We start from the raw sequence: 18,511 nt of genomic DNA, 5'->3' as shown, positions 1-18,511 counted from the left end.
TGTGGTAGCTGATATGTCATCATCGTCTATATTTTTTGGGTGTTTCATGCTAGTATAATTTTATCTATAATTCGTCATGATGTGCCATCAGCTTGATAGGAAGGGAATAAAGTCGCAACTTTTACAGCCGAAGAACTCACCATAGGAAACATAAATCAAATAATTGTGATAACAGAGAATAAAACATTGGTAAATAAATTGTGGAAAAAAAAAAGAAACTGCTCCTCGAAAGAGACGGCCTGTGCTGCTGCCTGCCTCCGGCGGTAAGAACTCGCGTTCGCGGCGGCGGTCTTCTCGCATCCCACCAGGCCACCACCGTCGGTTCTCTCCGGGAGATTAACACAGCAATAATGACGCGCCAAGGGAGATCGACGGACGACGGCGAACCCTCTGCTCTCCCCTTTGTTGTTTAAATACCGGAGGGATGGCAGGAGGCGTCTTGCTCGTCCTGTTCTCCCCCGCGGCTGCCGGCGGCCGGAGCTTCCTCCTCTACGCCGGCCAATCTCAGGTGACGCTGCGTTTTTCTTCTCTTTATCCAGACCCCCGACTCTGCTGAGGCCACGTTCTCCTGTTTATGCTGATGTTTTCATTGCTCCCGCAGCGCCCGCCACCTGCTCGACGGAATGCCGAAGAAGGCTGCGGCGAGTGGCAAGGACCGCTTTGGCGATCTCACCAACGACCTCCTCCGGCATGTGCTGTCCTACCTACCGTGGGATGATGCCCTGCAGACCGGCGTGCTTGGGCCCGCTGGCGCGGCCTGTGGAGGCGCACAGCCGGCTTGCACTTCATCTTGGACAAGAGCTCAAGGTTCCCGCGCTGCGAGCGTTTTGAAAAGTTGGTGAAGCTAGTCATCCGGCTCCGGGGAGACTCTCCTCTTGTCAGCTGCGAGGTCAGTGCCCATCCCGATGACGAGACGAAGGGCACATACACAAACACCATGCGGTTGATCGAGTACGCTCTAAAGTGCCAAGTCAAGGACCTGCTAGTCAGAGCTGTTCAAACTGAGGTCTACACGCTGACATTCGACGCGCCTCTCATCTCCCAGCACCTGAAGACCATAGAGCTTGAACGGGTTAACCTAGAATGCTCCGCCCTGAATTTCTCTGGCTGCCCCGCATTAGAGGGCCTGAAGATGACACATTGTTGGGCTTATGCACACAAGATATCATCCGAGTCGCTCAAGTATCTGTGCATCACCGGTTTTTGTTCCGTCCTTGATGATTCCCACATGAGGATCTCCACCCCGGCCCTTGTCTCACTCCAACTTGATGACTTTCATGGTTTGACCCCTTACCTTGAAAACATGCCGTTTCTAGTAACAGCCTATGTTCGCCTTGGCAAGGGATGCTTCGATTTCACGTTCTGTAACCTTAATATGGAGGGGGATTGTGATGTTCCTTGTTGTGGTTGCCATACATATCTTGTTGATGAGGGTGTGCTTCTCAGTGGCTTGACCCATGCTGTGAATTTGGAGTTGATTGCTGAACCTGAAAAGGTATGCTTGATCTTACTGCGTCTTTTTTCTTTTGCCACCCACAGTTTTTCTTGTAATGCCTCTGACCATAGAGCTACATAAACAAATTGCTTATTTTCATTACCACAGTTTGGTACTTTGATTGTTTTACCTTCACCAATAGGTCTCTAATTTTTTTCCTCTCTTCCCCGTGCATCATGCTGAAACATGTGACTTATTTTTCCCACTGTAGGCTTTTATAAAATTTAGGCAGGGGCCTGCCCTCCCAACTTCACTAAAAAAGATCCTAAATGAATAAATACTATAGTGGTTTAATTGGATAAAGAATTGATATTCCCAGGGCCCAAGGTGAAATGTTTGTCTACCCAGAATTCCCACTAACTGAAGTTATTTTCTCTTATAGAGCCTCAGACCTTTTTTTTCTTCCTTTTGCAATTTGTGCAGATTATCTACAACTGGGATTTAAAATGGCACCCTATATTTGGCAACTTAAAAACTCTGCTTCTCAACGAGTGGTTCACGGCCATTGACTTAGTTTGCATTCTCCAACACTCTCCAGTTCTTGAGATGCTCACTCTTCAGCTAGGTAACACTGAGGTATATAGATACTCTTTATACAAATATGTTGCTCTATTAAAGGAATTTTCATGTATATTCTGTTATCTTACTAAATTTGTTGTACGATACAGAAACTCATTGGAATAACAGGAGCACAAGAAACAGTAAAAGAATCATTTGTGTGCGCGCACCTTAAGGTGTGAACATTGAATGTGGAAAAGTTAACGAGGGAATTCGTGAAATTTTGAAGATCTTGAGTACGTGTGGCGTACGTCGTAAGCAAATCAGCGTCAATGATCCATGTTCTCGCTCAGACTGTAAGTTCCTTTGGCGTTCTTCAGTCTCAGTATGTTTTTGCAATCTCATCACTGCTTCGTCTGTCATGTTCTGCTGTAATTACACATCAACTTTAGTCTATGATTCAGTATCAATCATCGTTTCGTTAAAGCCCTGCCGAGTCTCGAGGCATCTGAATGGTCATACATGTTTTGCTCTCGCGAGTGTAAACTCTGTTAACAAATAAATCTGGTCAAGCCCATTTTTAGGAAACAACAACAACAATAACAACAACAAAGCCTTTAGTCCCAAACAAGTTGGGGTAGGCTAAGGCCATTTTTAGGAAAAACAAAGGAAAATTGATCAAATGCGTGATAGCTCCTATGCATCAAATTGTTTGCGAAGCTATTTTTGCCGTGTCCATATCAAGCGAGGACATGCTGAAACCAAACTTACCCTGAATCGTCATGTATCACCGAAACCTAACTTACCGTGCGTCATCATGTATCGTGCATGTTTCAGTTTCCAGAAGTGCCCCGTGGCCGCAGCAGGTTCCACCACGGATGGTGCCTGAGATGTGTGCCCGGTCGTGATATTTGGTCTATAGACTTCTGTGTGTCTCCTAATAAGCCTGTAATGCTACTTTTATCTTCTCGCTTTCGGTCTTTTGGTCCGGTGCTGGAACTTGAATTCGTGGATTGTCAGGTGTGACTAAGCAATACGGTTTCCGGTTCACTGATCCGTTATTGGTAACGGAAATCGGTGTCGTGTGCCCCCACCCTGACTGCACGATCTTGGGCCTGAACCTGAACTTTGTTTGAGCAGAAAGGCTTTTGTGTTTGGATGAGATCTTGGGCCTGAACCTGAACTTTTTGTAGTGCCTGCAGTGTTGCTGTTTTCTCTCTGTCTGCTCGCATCATCTGTACTAGTATTTCTTATGGCGCCCGGCGGCCGCAGCAGCTTCCACCACGGATCGCGCCTGAGATGTGTGCCCGGTCGTGATATTTGGTCTAAAGCCTTCTGCATTTCTTCTAATAAGTCTGTATTGCTACTTTAGTTTCTCGCTTCTGATTTTTGGGTCCAATAATGCTGGTACTTGGCTTCGTGGGTTGTCAGGTGTGACTGAGCAATACGGTTTCTGGTCCGTTGACCCGTTATCGGTAACGGAAATCGGTGTCGTGTGCCCCCACCCTGACTGCACGATTTCCATTCGCTCGCGTCTCGCTTTATTTAGTTTTAGCAGAAAGGCTTTTGTGTTTGGATGAGATGTTTGACCTGAACCTGAACCTTGTTATAGTGCCTGCAGTGTTTTTCTTTTCTCTCTGTCTGGTCGCATCATCTGTACTAGTAGTATTTCTTATGAATTCGGCACCCACACCGCCTGTATATTGATCTCCGAGGACGGTGTTTGTAACTATGAACTGAAAGTATGTACGGTCATTGATTGATAAGTGAAAATATGCCCTGCTTATAATCACCTGATGTAAACTTGGCGTTTGTCCTGTCTGCGTCAATGTGCACGAAGTTATGTGTTATTCCAAACTCATGGATACGAGTATACGACGACGTGCAAGGACGTGAGCCATCGATTGGGCTATGTTGTGTCGTTGGTTGGTGAGACGAGTGGCCCTGTATGTGACACCTCAACCTACCTCCACCATGGCAGCTCACTCACTACTCTTAACTGCTGATTAATTGGGACCGTACCGACCAACTGTTGCTCCGGCCGGCTGCATTCGGATCAGATTCAGTCACGGAGGAGGAGGAAGAATCTCTCCTATCGTCTGCTACATCCACAGCGCTACATCTCCTCCTCCATCAGGTATGTATTCAGCTCTCTTTGTCAACTGTTCTTGGTAAGTTTATTTGAACCTTTTTACATTTCGCTGCAGATGTGAACCTTTCTCTTTAAGAAGCAACGCCTCATGCTTTCCACCATCAAAGGTGCTAAATTTCATGATAGTGCAATCCAGGCAAGAACTGATGCATGTATAGAGAGTTGAGTCACACACGATCCTTGTATTCCATGGTCATACTGCAGCTGCTGCTTGATAAGTATTGCTGCTGAGCAGTGAGCGCCAACATAACTTGCGCTCACATGGAAGCAGCAGCAGCAGCAGATGAGGAGAAGCCACTGATTCACCACCTGCCTCCTCAGGTCACACTTCTTCTCTTTACCATGTATGATCCCTCTAGCTAGTCATTTTCTTTTTAGAGACCATCAGCTGTTGGAACGAAACATTCTCAACTCAAAATTTTGTTCACTTCAGAATCAATACAAGACAGATAATTTTCGGTACTACAAGGGGAGTGAAATAAACGGTGTCGAAGCTCATGGTGTTTTCTTTTCTAGACTTCCTTGCATAGCTGAGAATTGCAATTAAAGTTTTTCATTTGAACACAATTTTGTTTTTTCCATTTGAATGTACATAATCCTGCATCTTGCTACTTCTGTTTTGAAAGAACAGAGACAATTACTGAAACTTTTGTTTGGTACCGTTCGTCAGGATGAAGGTTCAGAGCATACAAGTGATGGAACAGTTGATATCAACAAACAGCCTGCTATTCGGCGTACCACAGGGAACTGGAGAGCATGCTACTTCATTTTAGGTATTGGCAAAATGTTCGCACAATCTAACTCATTTTCCCACTTGCATTGGCCCTTCCAAACTAATCAGTTGACTCCTGCATTACATCACATTCATATTAGGTGCTGAATTCACCGAAGGCATCTGCTTCTTTGGGATCCAGAAGAACTTGGTCACGTACCTCACGAGCGTGCTGCACGAGAGCAATGTCGACGCCGCGAGGAACGTGTCGACCTGGATCGGCAGTTGCTTCTTCACGCCGCTCATCGGAGCCTTCTTGGCCGACACGTACTGGGGGAGATACCGGGCAATAGTAGTCTTCCTTTCAGTCTATACCGTTGTAAGTTTTTCTCTGAATACATCAAGAAAGAATTTTTCGCTTATCTGAAAAAATGTTTAATGTGTAATAATCTGCAATGAACGACATTTCTGAATACTAGTTCTCTTGTGCTGGTAGGGGATGCTGGTTATGACATTGTCAGCGTCGCTCCCGGTGCTGATGCCCTCTAATTTAAGCACCAGCGAAATCCAGCGTGCCATGGTCTACCTAGGGCTCTACCTCGTCGCCCTGGGGACTGGCGGCATCAAGCCGTGCACATCGGCCCTCGGGGCGGACCAGTTCGACACCGCCGACCCTGTGGAGCGGGTGACCAAGGGCTCCTTCTTCAACTGGTACTACTTCCTGGTTAACGTCGGCTCCCTGCTGTCGACGACTGTGCTTGTGTGGGTGCAGGACAATGTCGGGTGGGGACTCGGGTACGCGATCCCGATGGTGTTGATGGGCTTCGGGCTCGTCGTGTTCGTCTCCGGCAGGAAGGTTTACCGGTACAAGAAACTGGGTGGAAGCCCTCTGAAGAGGTTGTCACAGGTGGTCGTCGCCGCTGCAAGGAATTACCGTCTGAAGTTGCCTGATGATGACTCGGCCCTGCTGCATGAGGAGACTGAAGCCAATTCCAGCACTGAGCGTACCAGTCAGTTCAGGTTCCTTGACAAGGCTGCCATTGTGGTAGCACCATCTTCGGGCAAGGCTGTGGAGACGATGGACCCATGGAGGACATGCACGGTGTCACAGGTCGAGGAGCTGAAGATGCTGCTGCGGATGTGCCCCGTCTGGGCGTCTCTGCTCTTCTTCTTCGCGGTCACCGCCCAGATGTCGTCGACCCTGATCGAGCAGGGCATGGCCATGGACAACCGCGTCGGCCGGTTCACGGTCCCGCCGGCCTCCCTCTCGACGTTTGACATCCTCGCTGTCGCGGCATTCATCCCTGTCTACGACCTCATGCTTGTGCCGCTCGTACGGCGTGCCACCGGAAGGGACCGGGGCCTCTCGCAGCTGCAGCGCCTCGGCGTCGGCCTCGCGCTGTCCGTGCTTGGCATGGCCTACTCGGCGTCGGTCGAGACGAGGCGGCTGGCGGCGGCCGGAGCCGGCCGGAGCGTGAACATCATGTGGCAGACTCCGTCCTATGTCGTGCTCGGCGTGGCCGAGGTGTTCACCAGCGTCGGCATCATGGAGTTCTTCTACGATGAGTCCCCGGAGTCCATGAAGAGCATGGGCGCGGCGCTCGCCCAGCTGGCCATCTCGGCCGGGAACTACCTCAACTCCGCCGTGCTCGGCGTGGTCGCGTCGGCGACGGGGCGTGGCGGCGCGCCCGGATGGATCCCGGATGACCTCAACGAAGGCCACCTCGATTACTTCTTCTGGATGATGGCTGGTCTTAGTGTGTTGAACCTGTTGATGTTCATCTACTTCTCACTGAGATACAAAGGCTAGATATTGTGAGTGTATTTTTCTTTCTTTTACTAGCTGAAAATGTATCTTTGGAAAGGAACTAGCACATCCAGATTTGGTATCCTACTAGCACAAATGCCCGTGCGTTCAACGGGAGACATAATTGGAGTGTATTTAAATTTAGTTTGAATTATATGGGAAAACACAATGATAGTTCATGTGAAATTTATTGCTCACCAAAATATGTAGACCCACACAATAACAAGTTATATACTGGTTCCAAATGGACTTAAAATTTGTTTATATAGAGCTATAATTCATCACCATATTCTAATTCAAAATAGAATTGGTTATCTTTGATCTCAGCTTGAAATATATTCTAATTAAAAAGGATGTCGATGTTTTACATATTTTCGTTCCCTCCACAAAACATTCCTATAACGTTGCGTGGACCCTCAACTGTCTAAATATTCAAGCGACAATCTCTTTTCAATCCTCACACAATGCTTATTAAGGGTCCCACCCGTTTAAACCCTTCCTTATTATTAAGGATCACACAATCATCCTCAACCGTCTTCAAAAATAGAGTTAATTACGCTATTAGTACACAAACTTGCACGGTGCGTACAAATTCATACATAAAGTTAAAAAATGACACAAATTAACCCTACAACTTGTGTTTGAGGTACATTTACATACATTTCCGTCAATGACAGTTAACTCACTGCTAACTTTGCCTACGTGGCACACCAGCGAGGCCAGGCCGCACTCTCTTATTTGTGGGTCCCACCTATAAGTGAGAAAGAGAAAGAAAAAAAGAATAATGTAGCCATGTTGCTGCCTAAACTCGATCTCAAAAGCTCCCGCATAGGGGGTGTTGCACAAGCCAATGAGCCGCTTTCTGTTTGCTTAGTTGCATTTAGATACACATGTTTATATATCTTAGGAAAGGTCTGGAACAAAAGATTTTCACATTCTATTATTTGAACCGGCAGAATTATTTTATCTACGTTCAAGAATTTGTTTCTTTGTATTCTACTATTGAACGAGTTTGAACCATCTGAATAGACTTTTTTTTTGTAAACCGGGGTAAAAACCAGGGCGCTGAATAAGCCATACGCGTGTAGATAAATTATAATAGAAATTAGTCCACATGGATTTTGATACGATCCTAGGTCGTTACAGTAATCGCCTTCAGGTTTGGCCCAATAACCATCACACCCAAGATACCATATCATTGTCTAAAAAATATATTTATAGAAAATATTTTCTAAAAAATAATAATTATAGAAACTGGTGGTATTTGATCTCTTTTTATTTAGTGCCTAGAAACAAGTTGATTGACCAGTAGACCGGCGGTCTGACCGGTAAAAATCTGAACCGAAAGGCTAGTCGGCTCGGTTTCCAAAATTATGGGAGAAGAAACGAAAAGCTCTGGAAGTGATATAGACATAGGTACCTATTTCTACTTCTCACGTCAGCTGCAGTTGCTGCGCAATTTTATTTTTCTATTTATTCTTCTTTTGCAACTTACAGGTCAGACCCACAAATAAGAGAGTGCGGGCCCGGCCTTGCTGGCATGCCACGTAGGCAAAGTTAACCGAGAGTTAACATCCACTAACGAAAATGTATTTAATGTACCCCAAACACAAGTTATAGGGCTAATTTGTGTCATTTTACAACTTTATGTATGAATTTGTACGCACCGTGCAAGTTTATGTATTAATAGTGTAATTAACTCTTCAAAATATTCAGCCCACAATCAAATCCTTCCTTTTAATTATATGCCTCACAAAATTCCTTCCGTACTTCCTTCCTTGCCTTATTAAGGATCCCATCCACTCAAATATTCTGCTAAGCCCACACAATCCTTCCTTTGAATTAGCCGCATCTATTTAGCCACATTTCTTTTTCTTTAATTAGCACAACCGCTTAATTAGCTCTCCTCTTTTCATGTATGTTTGTTAATTACTACAGAGGCTGCTATATTAACCGGTATGTGTGTCTTTAAAATCGTGAGGTGGGATTATTCATCAAGTAACATGTTTATCTCAGTTGGTTGTCTTAGCAGAAAGAAATAGAAGAGATCTCACGTTCGATTCTCCACAGAATCAACGAGTTTTATATCGAGGAAAGGATTGAGGGGACCTGGAGCGACGAACGAGCGTTGGTAAGAAGCAATAGCCCCCTTTATTATTAGGTAGAGATAGAGATGAAGCTCTCAACACTAGCAAAGGGGCGTCCTGCTGCAACGTCTAGAATTAGTGTTGAGATGAATTGTGCAAATAAATTTTGATATTGGCATCAGAAGCACATACACCATCTCATCTTAGAAAATTATGAATCGTGCAGACATGAATCGACAAACTCTCCAAATAAATGTCAATTAGGTTGATGAGAGCCTACAAACTCAAAAATTTCATCGCATAGGCGCCTTGCTCTACTGAGAGATGAACTAAGGAGCGGCAACCCCTACATCAGTTCTTTGTACTGCCTAGAAGGGCATGAGAGAGAAAACAAAACCAATAAAAGATCAGATGAGGTAGAAACTTTTTTTTGCGGAAACTTGAAAGCCTTATCACTGGATCAAAGGCAGAAGAACTTTTTCACCAAGCATTTTCTGTGCACAGATCATGAAACCAAAACTCAATGTACGGCAAAACTATTTCCTACTAATTTCATCCAACACTACCTACCCAATTCGCATGCTTGAAATTCAGATATAATAATGGTGTGCAATACAAAGAGGATCACTACACTGCAAAAGAATAACTTGCAACATGATAACAGAAGAAAATGACCTCTTTGTGTTGTGCACAATGTAATTCTCTGCTAGAAGACCAGGCCAAAATCATTTATGTGCATCATGTTCTTGCTCTCCACGCCCATGCCCTTGGATTCAATCAACATACTATCAACAAGCTCCAATCAGAATTGCAACTGAAACTTGCAGAAAAAGAACAATTCATGAGAAATGTGGGATCATATATGTTCATCATACTAGCATATACATAGTTTTTCCTTCTACAAGTGTAGCACAATTTTGCACCAAGAATTGACTCTTCTAATTGTTGGAGTATAATGTCCGGCCCTCTCTCATACTCCCTCCGTTCCAAACTAGATGACTCAACTTTGTACTAACTTTAGAGGGAGTAGTTCGGACTTTTGGATGAGTTGGCTGGTGCATGAATTCAACATGGTGTCAAAGCCAAGAGGTCTTGAGTTCAAGACCCTGCCAACGCAGTATTAAATAAAACGATTCTGCGGCCTACATCGATCCCACGTAACTAAAATAGGCTAGACGTGAGGGGGGTGTTGAAATATATTGCCCACCTCCCTCCATCAGTTCAGACTTTTGGATGAGTTGACTGGTGCATGAATTCAATATTCCAGTGGTGTAACAAATCAGAAGTTGTGATGGATTGATGGGAGAGACGCCACAGGAAGATTTTATTTTGGAGGGAACATCGACACTCCACATCTTGGACCAGTTCTTGTTCTCTCATTTAGAGTATGGTGAACCAGATCGCCCTTCAGTTCGCAAAAAAAAAAAACCAGATCGCCCTTCGAGCCATGTTTCACGACGGATTTTAGTGTCTACCAACATCTAATATGTTGACCGTACTAAAAAGATGTCGTTCCGTTCGTGCACCCAAGACTAGAAGTCATCAACTTGCATTGTGCACAAAGGGATGGATAGGATCGTTCGGGCATCAGTGGGCAGAAATACTTCCATATCCTTTGTCTGATTTCATTTGCAAGTGGAAAAAAATAGTTCGCTGACTAGCTAAGGTGGGTTGCTCACTAGGGCAGTAATTGATCTCATATTGGAATCCCACGACGACCAAGGATACCTCCAGATAGCAGTTGCTTGGCCATTGCTAACACGTTTTATCAATCCTTAAGACATGGTGTCTGGGCCTTCCAAGATAGACCTCTAGATTTGCGATGGGGAACAGCCTAGCTCGGCATGTAAGAAGTCACACGTTGGAAATTACTTGGGTTTCAGGACCCGTGCACTTAATGAATTAGGTTCCATGAGCACACGCCACACCTGTCTTACTCCCTCCGTGTTGACGCATAAGTCATCTTATGTTATGCACCGCGATCAAGGCAGAGGAGAAAACGAGAGAACTTAATGTTTATTAGCTAATTAATACCATTACATGCAATGAACTGACCACTGCATACCGTTGTAGGTAGTCTCAAGTCATTAAAAATATACACGCCACACGTTTCTTATTGGTTGATTCCTTTACACATGTCAAGAAACAAGAAATAAGATGGGAGTTGGTGCATCGCGCTTAAGTTTTTTTGGAATTATTTAGTTTTTGTAAGATAACTTATGCACCGGTACGGTGGGAGTACCAATAGTGCAAGCTTGAAAGCTTGGTATCCCAGAAGTCAAGCCCTCCAGCGTACTTTGGTCTAGTCATAACTGCCCAAGAAACCCAGATTGGTTTCCTCTCGCCATCCATACTACCAAACCAGAATTTCCGGATCAATGAGTTAATGTGTTCGCACAAGTCGCGTGGTAGTTTAAAGCAGGACATGAAATATACCTGTTGAATAGTATAACAACCTCCTTGCTCCCAGCAGATAACAGTTTAGCCATCCATCCTTTGATTTTGTTCCAAACACGGCTCTTGGGAATTTGAAGGCCCCATTCTTACTGTTGCCCACAACGGACAACATATATACCGAGGTATTTTTCTGACAAGGATTCATTAGGAACATTGGGAGTGGAAAGTCCTATTATGATCCTGAGCTCAAATGCACCTCGATAAATAGTAAAGTACAAAAAATAGTAAATAGATTAAAAAATATGAAATTTTTGTGGTAAACTTTGAAAAATATTTTGTATGTGTAACAAATTTCAGCACAAATGACATTCCAGGAAGTCGTGGCAAAAAAACAAAATCAGTATTCCAAAATGTTTTCAAAACGAGCATTTTTGGAGGATCAATTTTTTTTGCCACAACTTCCATAAATGTCATTTCGTGCAGAAATTTTACAAAGTACAAAACAACTGTCAAAGTTTACCATACAAAATTTTGAGATTTCTTTACTATTTTTACAATTTTACTGTTCATCACAGGTTGCATTTGAGCCCGGGAGCATATATACTCCACGTCACATTGAGCTCTTGATTTCCGATTTCAGATTGTCAGAACAGCCCTTGTTAAAGAAGGTAGATCACTTTGACAAATTTATCCTTTGACCAGAAGTATTGCAATAGTTTTTCAAAAGTGAGGATAACTTATTAGCTCTATTTGTACTGGCCTTGACGAACAACAGGCCATCAACACACAAAAAGTAAGAGTTTTGTGTGGTGGAAATTATACATTGGTACGATCCTTATTTATGTTTGGGATTTGATATACATAAAAAATATATTTAGGAATCACAACAGGCTTCTTTTGATTCAAGGGTTTTTGATCTGGTAGTTAAAAGGATACGAAAACAATGAATTGAGCTTAACTTAGTTGGTTAGATTTCTCGTGATGGGACTTGCACATCTGAGTTCAAGTTTTAGACTTTGCGCGGATGCTCGTATGTTCCTCGATTTGGTATGGCGGGCGCATTAATAAGACTTCATCAATTTGAAGATATGTCGGCTTGTTCTCTCTCGAAGGTGCTCAGCCATATCTCGGGTATATGTGCACACGTTTGAGTACGTGTGCGTGCGCCTCAGTGTGCGTGATCGTTTACGTCTATATTGACTGATATGTTTTTGAAAAGAAAAGAAACAACGAAAACGTCGCAGTCTTGTTTTGTTTTCACCCACTCGGGATGAGACGGAGAGGGGAAGAAAAGTCTGGCAATGGCATTATAGTACAACTGGAGACGGAGATGTGTAGGTAGGCGGAGAGCAAGTGTTTTGTTTCCTCTCGGCAATTCATGCACACCGACGGGACAGTGGCACTGTTCACACCCACGCTGCGCTCACCACAACCATCATACCTCGGCCGACCGGCTCAGCGATGACGCACTCTGCTGCATATCGAGATGTATAAAAGGCGGCCATGGAACCTCCTTTCGCCTCATCGGTCGCCGTTGCAGCCAGACAACACAACAGAGACGCACCGCCACGCCTCAAGAACTAATTCTCCGGCCGGCAGGTCCTCGCGTCAGTCAGGATGGCACCCACGGCGGCGGAGCAGCACACGAGGAAGGCGGTGGGTCTGGCGGCGCGCGACGCCTCCGGCCACCTCTCCCCGCTCGCCATCACCCGAAGGTACGTACGCACGCACGCAAGCCAGTAGCTCTCTCGGCGCCGGCGGTGTAGCTAGAACGCCTCCGCATCTGGAGACAGCGTCTTTGCCGTCGCTACGTTCGCGCGAGACGCGTCTATGCGTGGCCGGGCGCCGCCGTCCGATCATGCCCCGGCCCTTGGTTGCATGCGCCATGCATGGTTCCTCCGTGAAATAATCTCAAAACAGGCCCCCACTCTGCTTTATATATAAAGCAACATCTGAAAAAAAAAAACACGGCCGAATGATACAAGACAGTGATGTAGCCCTCTTATAAAGCCAATCCTGTGACAACCGGCAGACACAGAACGAACGCAACTATGATACCAGCAAAGAGCAACGGGAGAACTAACACACCCCACGCTACGACATAGCACACCTAAGCTCCACGACAACGCCTCCAAGAGGGAGAATGGCGCAGAGCGTCACTCGTGTCCACACGGACAAAAAAACTTCACCCGGAGCCCTGGCACAGAGAGAAGAACCACAACGACATCTTCAAGAAAAGCGCGGCACCCATGGGTGTCGCCGTCGTCGGCGCCAAGGCACGGAGCCACCACAAGGCCGCCATGAGGAACGTGACAGTGTCAGATCCCCAGATCTGGATCAGGACGCCGCACTCCGCGAGAGAGGGAACGTCCGAGCGACCCGTCGCAACACCTGTCGTTGCCCACACAGCTCGGGAGGAGGGCCACAACCACCGCAATGATGCCCGCCGACGAGCAACCATGCGGACCGCCATCTGGGCTGCCGCCCCGGCATCCCTGCTACGAGAAAGCGTGCACCGCCCACACCACAAGGCACTCAACCATGGTAGGAAGAGTGACGACACAACATCCACTTCTAGCCCAGTCTCCGAGTCTGGGTCAGCACCTCCACCGTAGGAGGCACCAACACCTATGTTCCTAGCCAATCCCGGTGGACTGGGATGGACACGACTCCGAGACTGCCGACGGCCGCCGGCGAGCCAGCCCACGACCCTTGGCCAGACGAGCTCACACGCACTGGCGCCGATCCGGGCCTGACGCAAGGCTAACACGACCACCACCATCGAGCACCATACCCGGCCGCGAGGAGACCCGCGAGCACATCCCGGGCGAAGCCCAACCTCTCCTATCCGAAGCACTTGCTCCGATCCGGCCGGAAGCAGTGGCCTAGCCCAACTTATTTATCCCATATATATATTATCCTTTTTTTCGATGCAGATTCTCAAAATAGTCTCCCGTGGAATGTGGTTTGTTTCCCTAGATTTCCACGTACTGGTTTTTGGGTTGCTTTCTGTGCTATTTTTGTGAAATTCGGCCTTAATTTGCAAATAGTATGAATTGTCATTTGTCCAGTACAGCCGTAACAAATAGTGTGAATTATCATAGTGTGAATAATCATGTGTCCAATACTACAACCGTGACATCAATACCGTCTTTTTTTGGTTTTGGAGTTTTTAGGCGACGCCACTGTTAGTCGTAAAAGCCGCATACATGTGATGTGTCATTCTCAGTGACTCGTCACTATTAGCTTGTAGTACTGTTCATTTGCCTCTACACGCGTGTGACCTTTACTATTCCTATATATGGTATGAATCAAGTGGCTCATGTGGGCAAACCTAAATGGCACAGCTGTTTCAGTGACTTCATTGATTAGTACTCCCTCCCTTCACTATTATAAGATATTTTGGATATTTCAATATAAACTATATATGGACCGAAGCAAAGAAATAGTGGATACATTTGTCATTAACGTCGACACTAGCCTTTTTCAGTTTTGGAATCTTTAGGCAACCTACTGTTAGTTATAAAGGCATATACATGTGATGTGTCACCCTCAGTTACTTGTCACTATTAGCTTGTAGTACAATTCCTTTGCCTTTGTGCATGTAGCCTTTGCTCTTCCAGTGTGTTGTATGAATCAAGTAGCTCATGTAGTCATGTGGGCAAACCTCAACGGCACACCTGTTTCAGTAACTTCATTGATTAGTACTTTACTAGGACTTGACTGGCTGGCAAAGAGGTTGTAGCGATTTTGATTTCTTTATTACTCATTAGCTTATTTGGATTAAAACATCTTGATCAGAAGAGGATTTAGTTCCCTAGAACTTCTGCTAGAGAATAAGCTAAGCAATTTAATTGTCATCACATCTTTCGTAAATAGTGAATACCTAGCTATCTAGGCTAGTTTAATGCAATCATGCAAAGGTACCATCACAAGTTTGTCATAAAATTCATTTTATATTTTTATTTTACTTACATATACATATAAAGTAATGCTACCAACATGTGGGCACACCATGCCCATTACGAAGCAATAGTTTGCAGTGGGAAATCAAAGACTCTTGGAATTCGTAGATGGTGCTAGTGGTTTTATGTTGTTATCGTAGATGCGCTAGTGTGCTATGAGCTGTATAAAGTGGTTGATGGATGGTTTTAGGATCTGCAGTCCTAGAATTTGCTTTGCAAATTATTTTCTAAAATCTCTAATGTTCTGAAGAGTACGTAATAATAGGCTGAATTATGTGATATGCTCAAACGAGTTAAATCATTTGTATGAATGATAAAATTCAGCAGATTGATTAGACAAAAACAATCAGCAAAACAAAAATTGGTCATTTGCATGTATAACTGATTGTTTGGCTTTTGAACCTTGTTGACCGTGTTGGTGGGTGTGAGTGGTGTTGTGAACCTTGTTCTTGAGGGATTCAGTTATCTAAAGCCAGGCATCTGCCTCTTGATAAAAAAATAAAAAAATGAGACTAGTTGCATCAGTGAGCACTGAATTGAGTTGATAGAGAAAACCATGATTTACTTGTGAGATTTATCAGCCTGATTTACACACTTGCATGTACTCCCTCCATCCCAAAATACTTAAAGTTCTACGTTTAGTCTAATTCAAACTTCTTTAAGTTTGACCAAATATATAGAAAAATATACAAACATTTTCATAACCAATTTAGTTTACTTAGATTCATCATAAAATACAGTTTCATACTACATAGATTTGACTTTGTAGTTATTGGAAAATTTTCCTATAACTTGGTCTGGCAACCTAGAACTTCAATATTTTGGAACAGAGGTAGTACGCAATAGCGTTTCTTTTTAGAGAATGGTTCTTCTACACCCACTCTCGGTGCACCCACGGTGCACCCACGCAAGAAAACATATCAAAACATTTCGAAAAAATCTGAAACTTCGTGAAAATGATCATCAACAAATGTTATGGGAGCTTGCAAAATTTGGTGGTCAAATAACATACAAGGAGCTCTCTACAAAAAAGATAAAATCACTGAAAATTAGTCAAAATGTACGTGCACTGTTTGAGCAGATTTTGTAATTTTGTCTTTTTTGTAGAGCGCTTCTCGAATGTTATTTGACCACCAAACTTTGCAAACCCTCATAACATTTGTTGATGATCATTTCCACGAAGTTTCAGTTTTTTTCTAAATGTTTTGATATGTTTTCTTGTGTGGGTGCACCGTGGGTGCACCGTAAGTGGGTGCAACCACTACTTTCTTCATGTTTCTTATGATTCTTTCTTCAGGGGCACTGGAGATGACGATGTGGTGATCAAGATTCTGTACTGCGGGATCTGCCACTCTGACCTGCACAGCATCAAGAACGAATGGAAGAACGGCAGGTACCCCATGGTCCCTGGGCATGAGATCGCCGGCGAGGTCGCTGAGGTCGGCAAGAATGTGACCAAGTTCAAGACCGGCGATCGTGTGGGAGTCGGGTGCATGGTGAACTCGTGCCAGTCCTGCGAGAGCTGCAACAAGGGATTCGAGAACCACTGCCCGGGTATAATTCCCACCTATAACTTGGTCGACCTTGATGGCACCATCACCTACGGCGGCTACTCCAGCATGGTGGTGGTGCATGAGCGGTTCGTTGTCCGGTTCCCCGACACCATTCCGCTGGACAAGGGCGCGCCGCTGCTGTGTGCCGGCATCACCGTGTATAGCCCCATGAAGTACCATGGGCTGAACGTTCCCGGGATGCACCTCGGCGTGCTGGGACTGGGCGGGCTGGGCCACGTCGCAGTCAAGTTCGGCAAGGCCTTTGGGATGAAGGTGACGGTGATCAGCTCGTCGCCGGGGAAGAAGCAGGAGGCCCTCGAGCGGCTAGGCGCTGATGCCTTCATTGTCAGCAAGAGCGCCGACGAGATGAAGGTACCAATCAAACAAGACCACATATATAGATTTTCAGTCTTGCTAAATCTCAGTGACTAAGGCTTGGTCATATTCGTGAGATCTTACATTGAGATCCATACAAAAAAAATCAGTTATTTTGTCTTTTTCTTCCTTACATGTTATGTCACTTGATAAGTCTAAGTCGAGTGAGACCTAGTCGCACTCATAGATTTTTTTCTCTCTCCGGCAGAGATCAAAACATGAGTATTGGTCTGCTTACTGTTTAATTTAAATGTGTGGTCTTTGCAGGCTGCGATGAGTAGCATGGATGGCATCATAAACACGGTGTCTGCAAATATTCCCATGGCCCCTCTCCTGAGGCTACTGAAGCCCAACGGCAAGATGATCCTGGTTGGCCTCCCAGAGAAGCCTATGGAGATCTCTCCCTTTGCTCTGGTTGCCGGTAAGTCCTCCGACCTCATAAGCCTGGCTAGCTATATATCGTCTCCAGACTCACAAACCTATGTACACACATTGTACGTGTGGCAGCGAACAAGACCCTGGCCGGGAGCTGCATCGGCGGCATGAGGGACACCCAGGAGATGCTGGACCTGGCGGCCAAGCACGACGTGACGGCTGACATCGAGGTGATCGGCGCCGAGTACGTGAACACGGCCATGGAGCGCCTTGCCAAGGCCGACGTCAGGTATCGATTCGTCATCGACATCGGCAACACCCTCGACAAGGCCGCCCCCGCCGCCGTCGCCGCCGAGTGACTTAGGCTCTCTGCTTTTGTCAATAGTAACAAGAGAGACAATTAATCTGAATTTCTATTTTTTGTGTGTGAAAGCGTACGCCCGCAGGTATACGCGCTACTTGTATTTATATGTGAAGGAAGCCAGCCTTCTTTCTAAAAAAAAATGAGTGAAGGAAGACGGTACATGAATTCTTCTTGAGCTCTTTGGCAGATGTTGCATTATATCCCAAGAAATCATATGTGATATACACCATCAGTTTTCGAACCGGGTTCCCCTAACGTAGTAAGTAAGTGGTTCTGCTATTTCAAAGAGGTTTTTTACGGTACCTTATACTGCTAGGAGCTCGCTGAGCAGTATAGATTAAATCTGGCCGTATTTCAAAAAGGAAGTTGGAAGATGCAGCATTGTGTATCAAAATGAAAAACACTATTTATGGTCCTTACCTATGTAGGAAGTGTAGAAATTAAACACCATCAACTTGGACACCGTTCATTTTGATTAAGGCCCTTTTACTACCAAAGTTGATTTTACATCTGAGAATATTTTCTATTGACAGTTGAGGTGGCGCATAGTTTTTGTGTTTTTTTTCCTTGCTTTACTGGAATACTCGGTGCATTGATGAGAATTCAAAATGGTGGTAATTAGAAATTACTAGTGATGTAGGGTAGAACCCTAGACGCCCGATCTTTCACGATTGGAGGGAATCCTACGAAGAACACGAAGAACACGAGGGGAAACGCGAGGGAAATCACGA

General features: G+C 45.1%; 3 protein-coding genes across 5 annotated transcripts; all 3 read left to right on the top strand.

The window, feature by feature from the left end:
* The first annotated feature begins 679 nt into the window (after positions 1-679).
* Positions 680-2,472, top strand: LOC141026303 (uncharacterized). The gene is made up of 3 exons (XM_073502540.1): positions 680-1,495; positions 1,919-2,071; positions 2,164-2,472. Exons 1-3 carry the CDS (start codon positions 938-940, stop codon positions 2,233-2,235), a joined length of 783 nt encoding a protein of 260 aa, XP_073358641.1. The 5' UTR covers positions 680-937; the 3' UTR covers positions 2,236-2,472.
* A 1,297-nt stretch (positions 2,473-3,769) lies between these two features.
* LOC109774854 (protein NRT1/ PTR FAMILY 8.3) lies at positions 3,770-6,850 on the top strand. Of its 2 annotated transcripts, XM_045230134.2 has the most exons (5): positions 3,770-4,130; positions 4,201-4,466; positions 4,816-4,918; positions 5,019-5,236; positions 5,354-6,850. In XM_045230134.2, exons 2-5 carry the CDS (start codon positions 4,407-4,409, stop codon positions 6,665-6,667), a joined length of 1,695 nt encoding a protein of 564 aa, XP_045086069.1. In that variant the 5' UTR covers positions 3,770-4,130; positions 4,201-4,406; the 3' UTR covers positions 6,668-6,850. The 2 variants fall into 2 exon arrangements, with proteins under 2 accessions (XP_045086069.1, XP_020189212.1); XM_020333623.4 differs by lacking the exon at positions 4,201-4,466 and having other exon boundaries at positions 3,970-4,130.
* A 5,835-nt stretch (positions 6,851-12,685) lies between these two features.
* LOC109774855 (probable cinnamyl alcohol dehydrogenase 5) lies at positions 12,686-18,022 on the top strand. Of its 2 annotated transcripts, none has more exons than XM_020333625.3 (4): positions 12,686-12,863; positions 16,411-17,038; positions 17,309-17,462; positions 17,549-18,022. In XM_020333625.3, the coding sequence occupies exons 1-4, from the start codon at positions 12,766-12,768 to the stop codon at positions 17,773-17,775; spliced, it is 1,107 nt and encodes a 368-aa protein (XP_020189214.1). In that variant the 5' UTR covers positions 12,686-12,765; the 3' UTR covers positions 17,776-18,022. The 2 variants fall into 2 exon arrangements, with proteins under 2 accessions (XP_020189214.1, XP_073358640.1); XM_073502539.1 differs by lacking the exon at positions 12,686-12,863 and adding an exon at positions 13,398-13,744.
* The last annotated feature ends 489 nt before the right edge of the window (positions 18,023-18,511 follow it).

This window comes from Aegilops tauschii, chromosome 6 (genome assembly GCF_002575655.3).
Source record: "Aegilops tauschii subsp. strangulata cultivar AL8/78 chromosome 6, Aet v6.0, whole genome shotgun sequence".
Lineage (NCBI taxonomy): Eukaryota > Viridiplantae > Streptophyta > Magnoliopsida > Poales > Poaceae > Aegilops > Aegilops tauschii.
Note: the sequence above shows the minus strand (reverse complement) of the source record. Positions and strands in the feature narration are given on the sequence as shown.

Bases quoted from the DNA above. Each gene is read 5' to 3' on its own strand.
- LOC141026303 (XM_073502540.1), top strand. From the start codon at position 938: ATGCGGTTGATCGAGTACGCTCTAAAGTGCCAAGTCAAGGACCTGCTA. The intron at 1,496-1,918 runs GTATGCTTGATC...CAATTTGTGCAG, and splicing joins TGATTGCTGAACCTGAAAAG to ATTATCTACAACTGGGATTT. The intron at 2,072-2,163 runs GTATATAGATAC...TGTACGATACAG, and splicing joins TTCAGCTAGGTAACACTGAG to AAACTCATTGGAATAACAGG.
- LOC109774854 (XM_045230134.2), top strand. From the start codon at position 4,407: ATGGAAGCAGCAGCAGCAGCAGATGAGGAGAAGCCACTGATTCACCAC. The intron at 4,919-5,018 runs GTATTGGCAAAA...CATTCATATTAG, and splicing joins AGCATGCTACTTCATTTTAG to GTGCTGAATTCACCGAAGGC. The intron at 5,237-5,353 runs GTAAGTTTTTCT...TTGTGCTGGTAG, and splicing joins TCCTTTCAGTCTATACCGTT to GGGATGCTGGTTATGACATT.
- LOC109774855 (XM_073502539.1), top strand. From the start codon at position 13,398: ATGGGTGTCGCCGTCGTCGGCGCCAAGGCACGGAGCCACCACAAGGCC. The intron at 13,745-16,410 runs GTCAGCACCTCC...TTCTTTCTTCAG, and splicing joins AGCCCAGTCTCCGAGTCTGG to GGGCACTGGAGATGACGATG. The intron at 17,463-17,548 runs GTAAGTCCTCCG...TACGTGTGGCAG, and splicing joins TCCCTTTGCTCTGGTTGCCG to CGAACAAGACCCTGGCCGGG.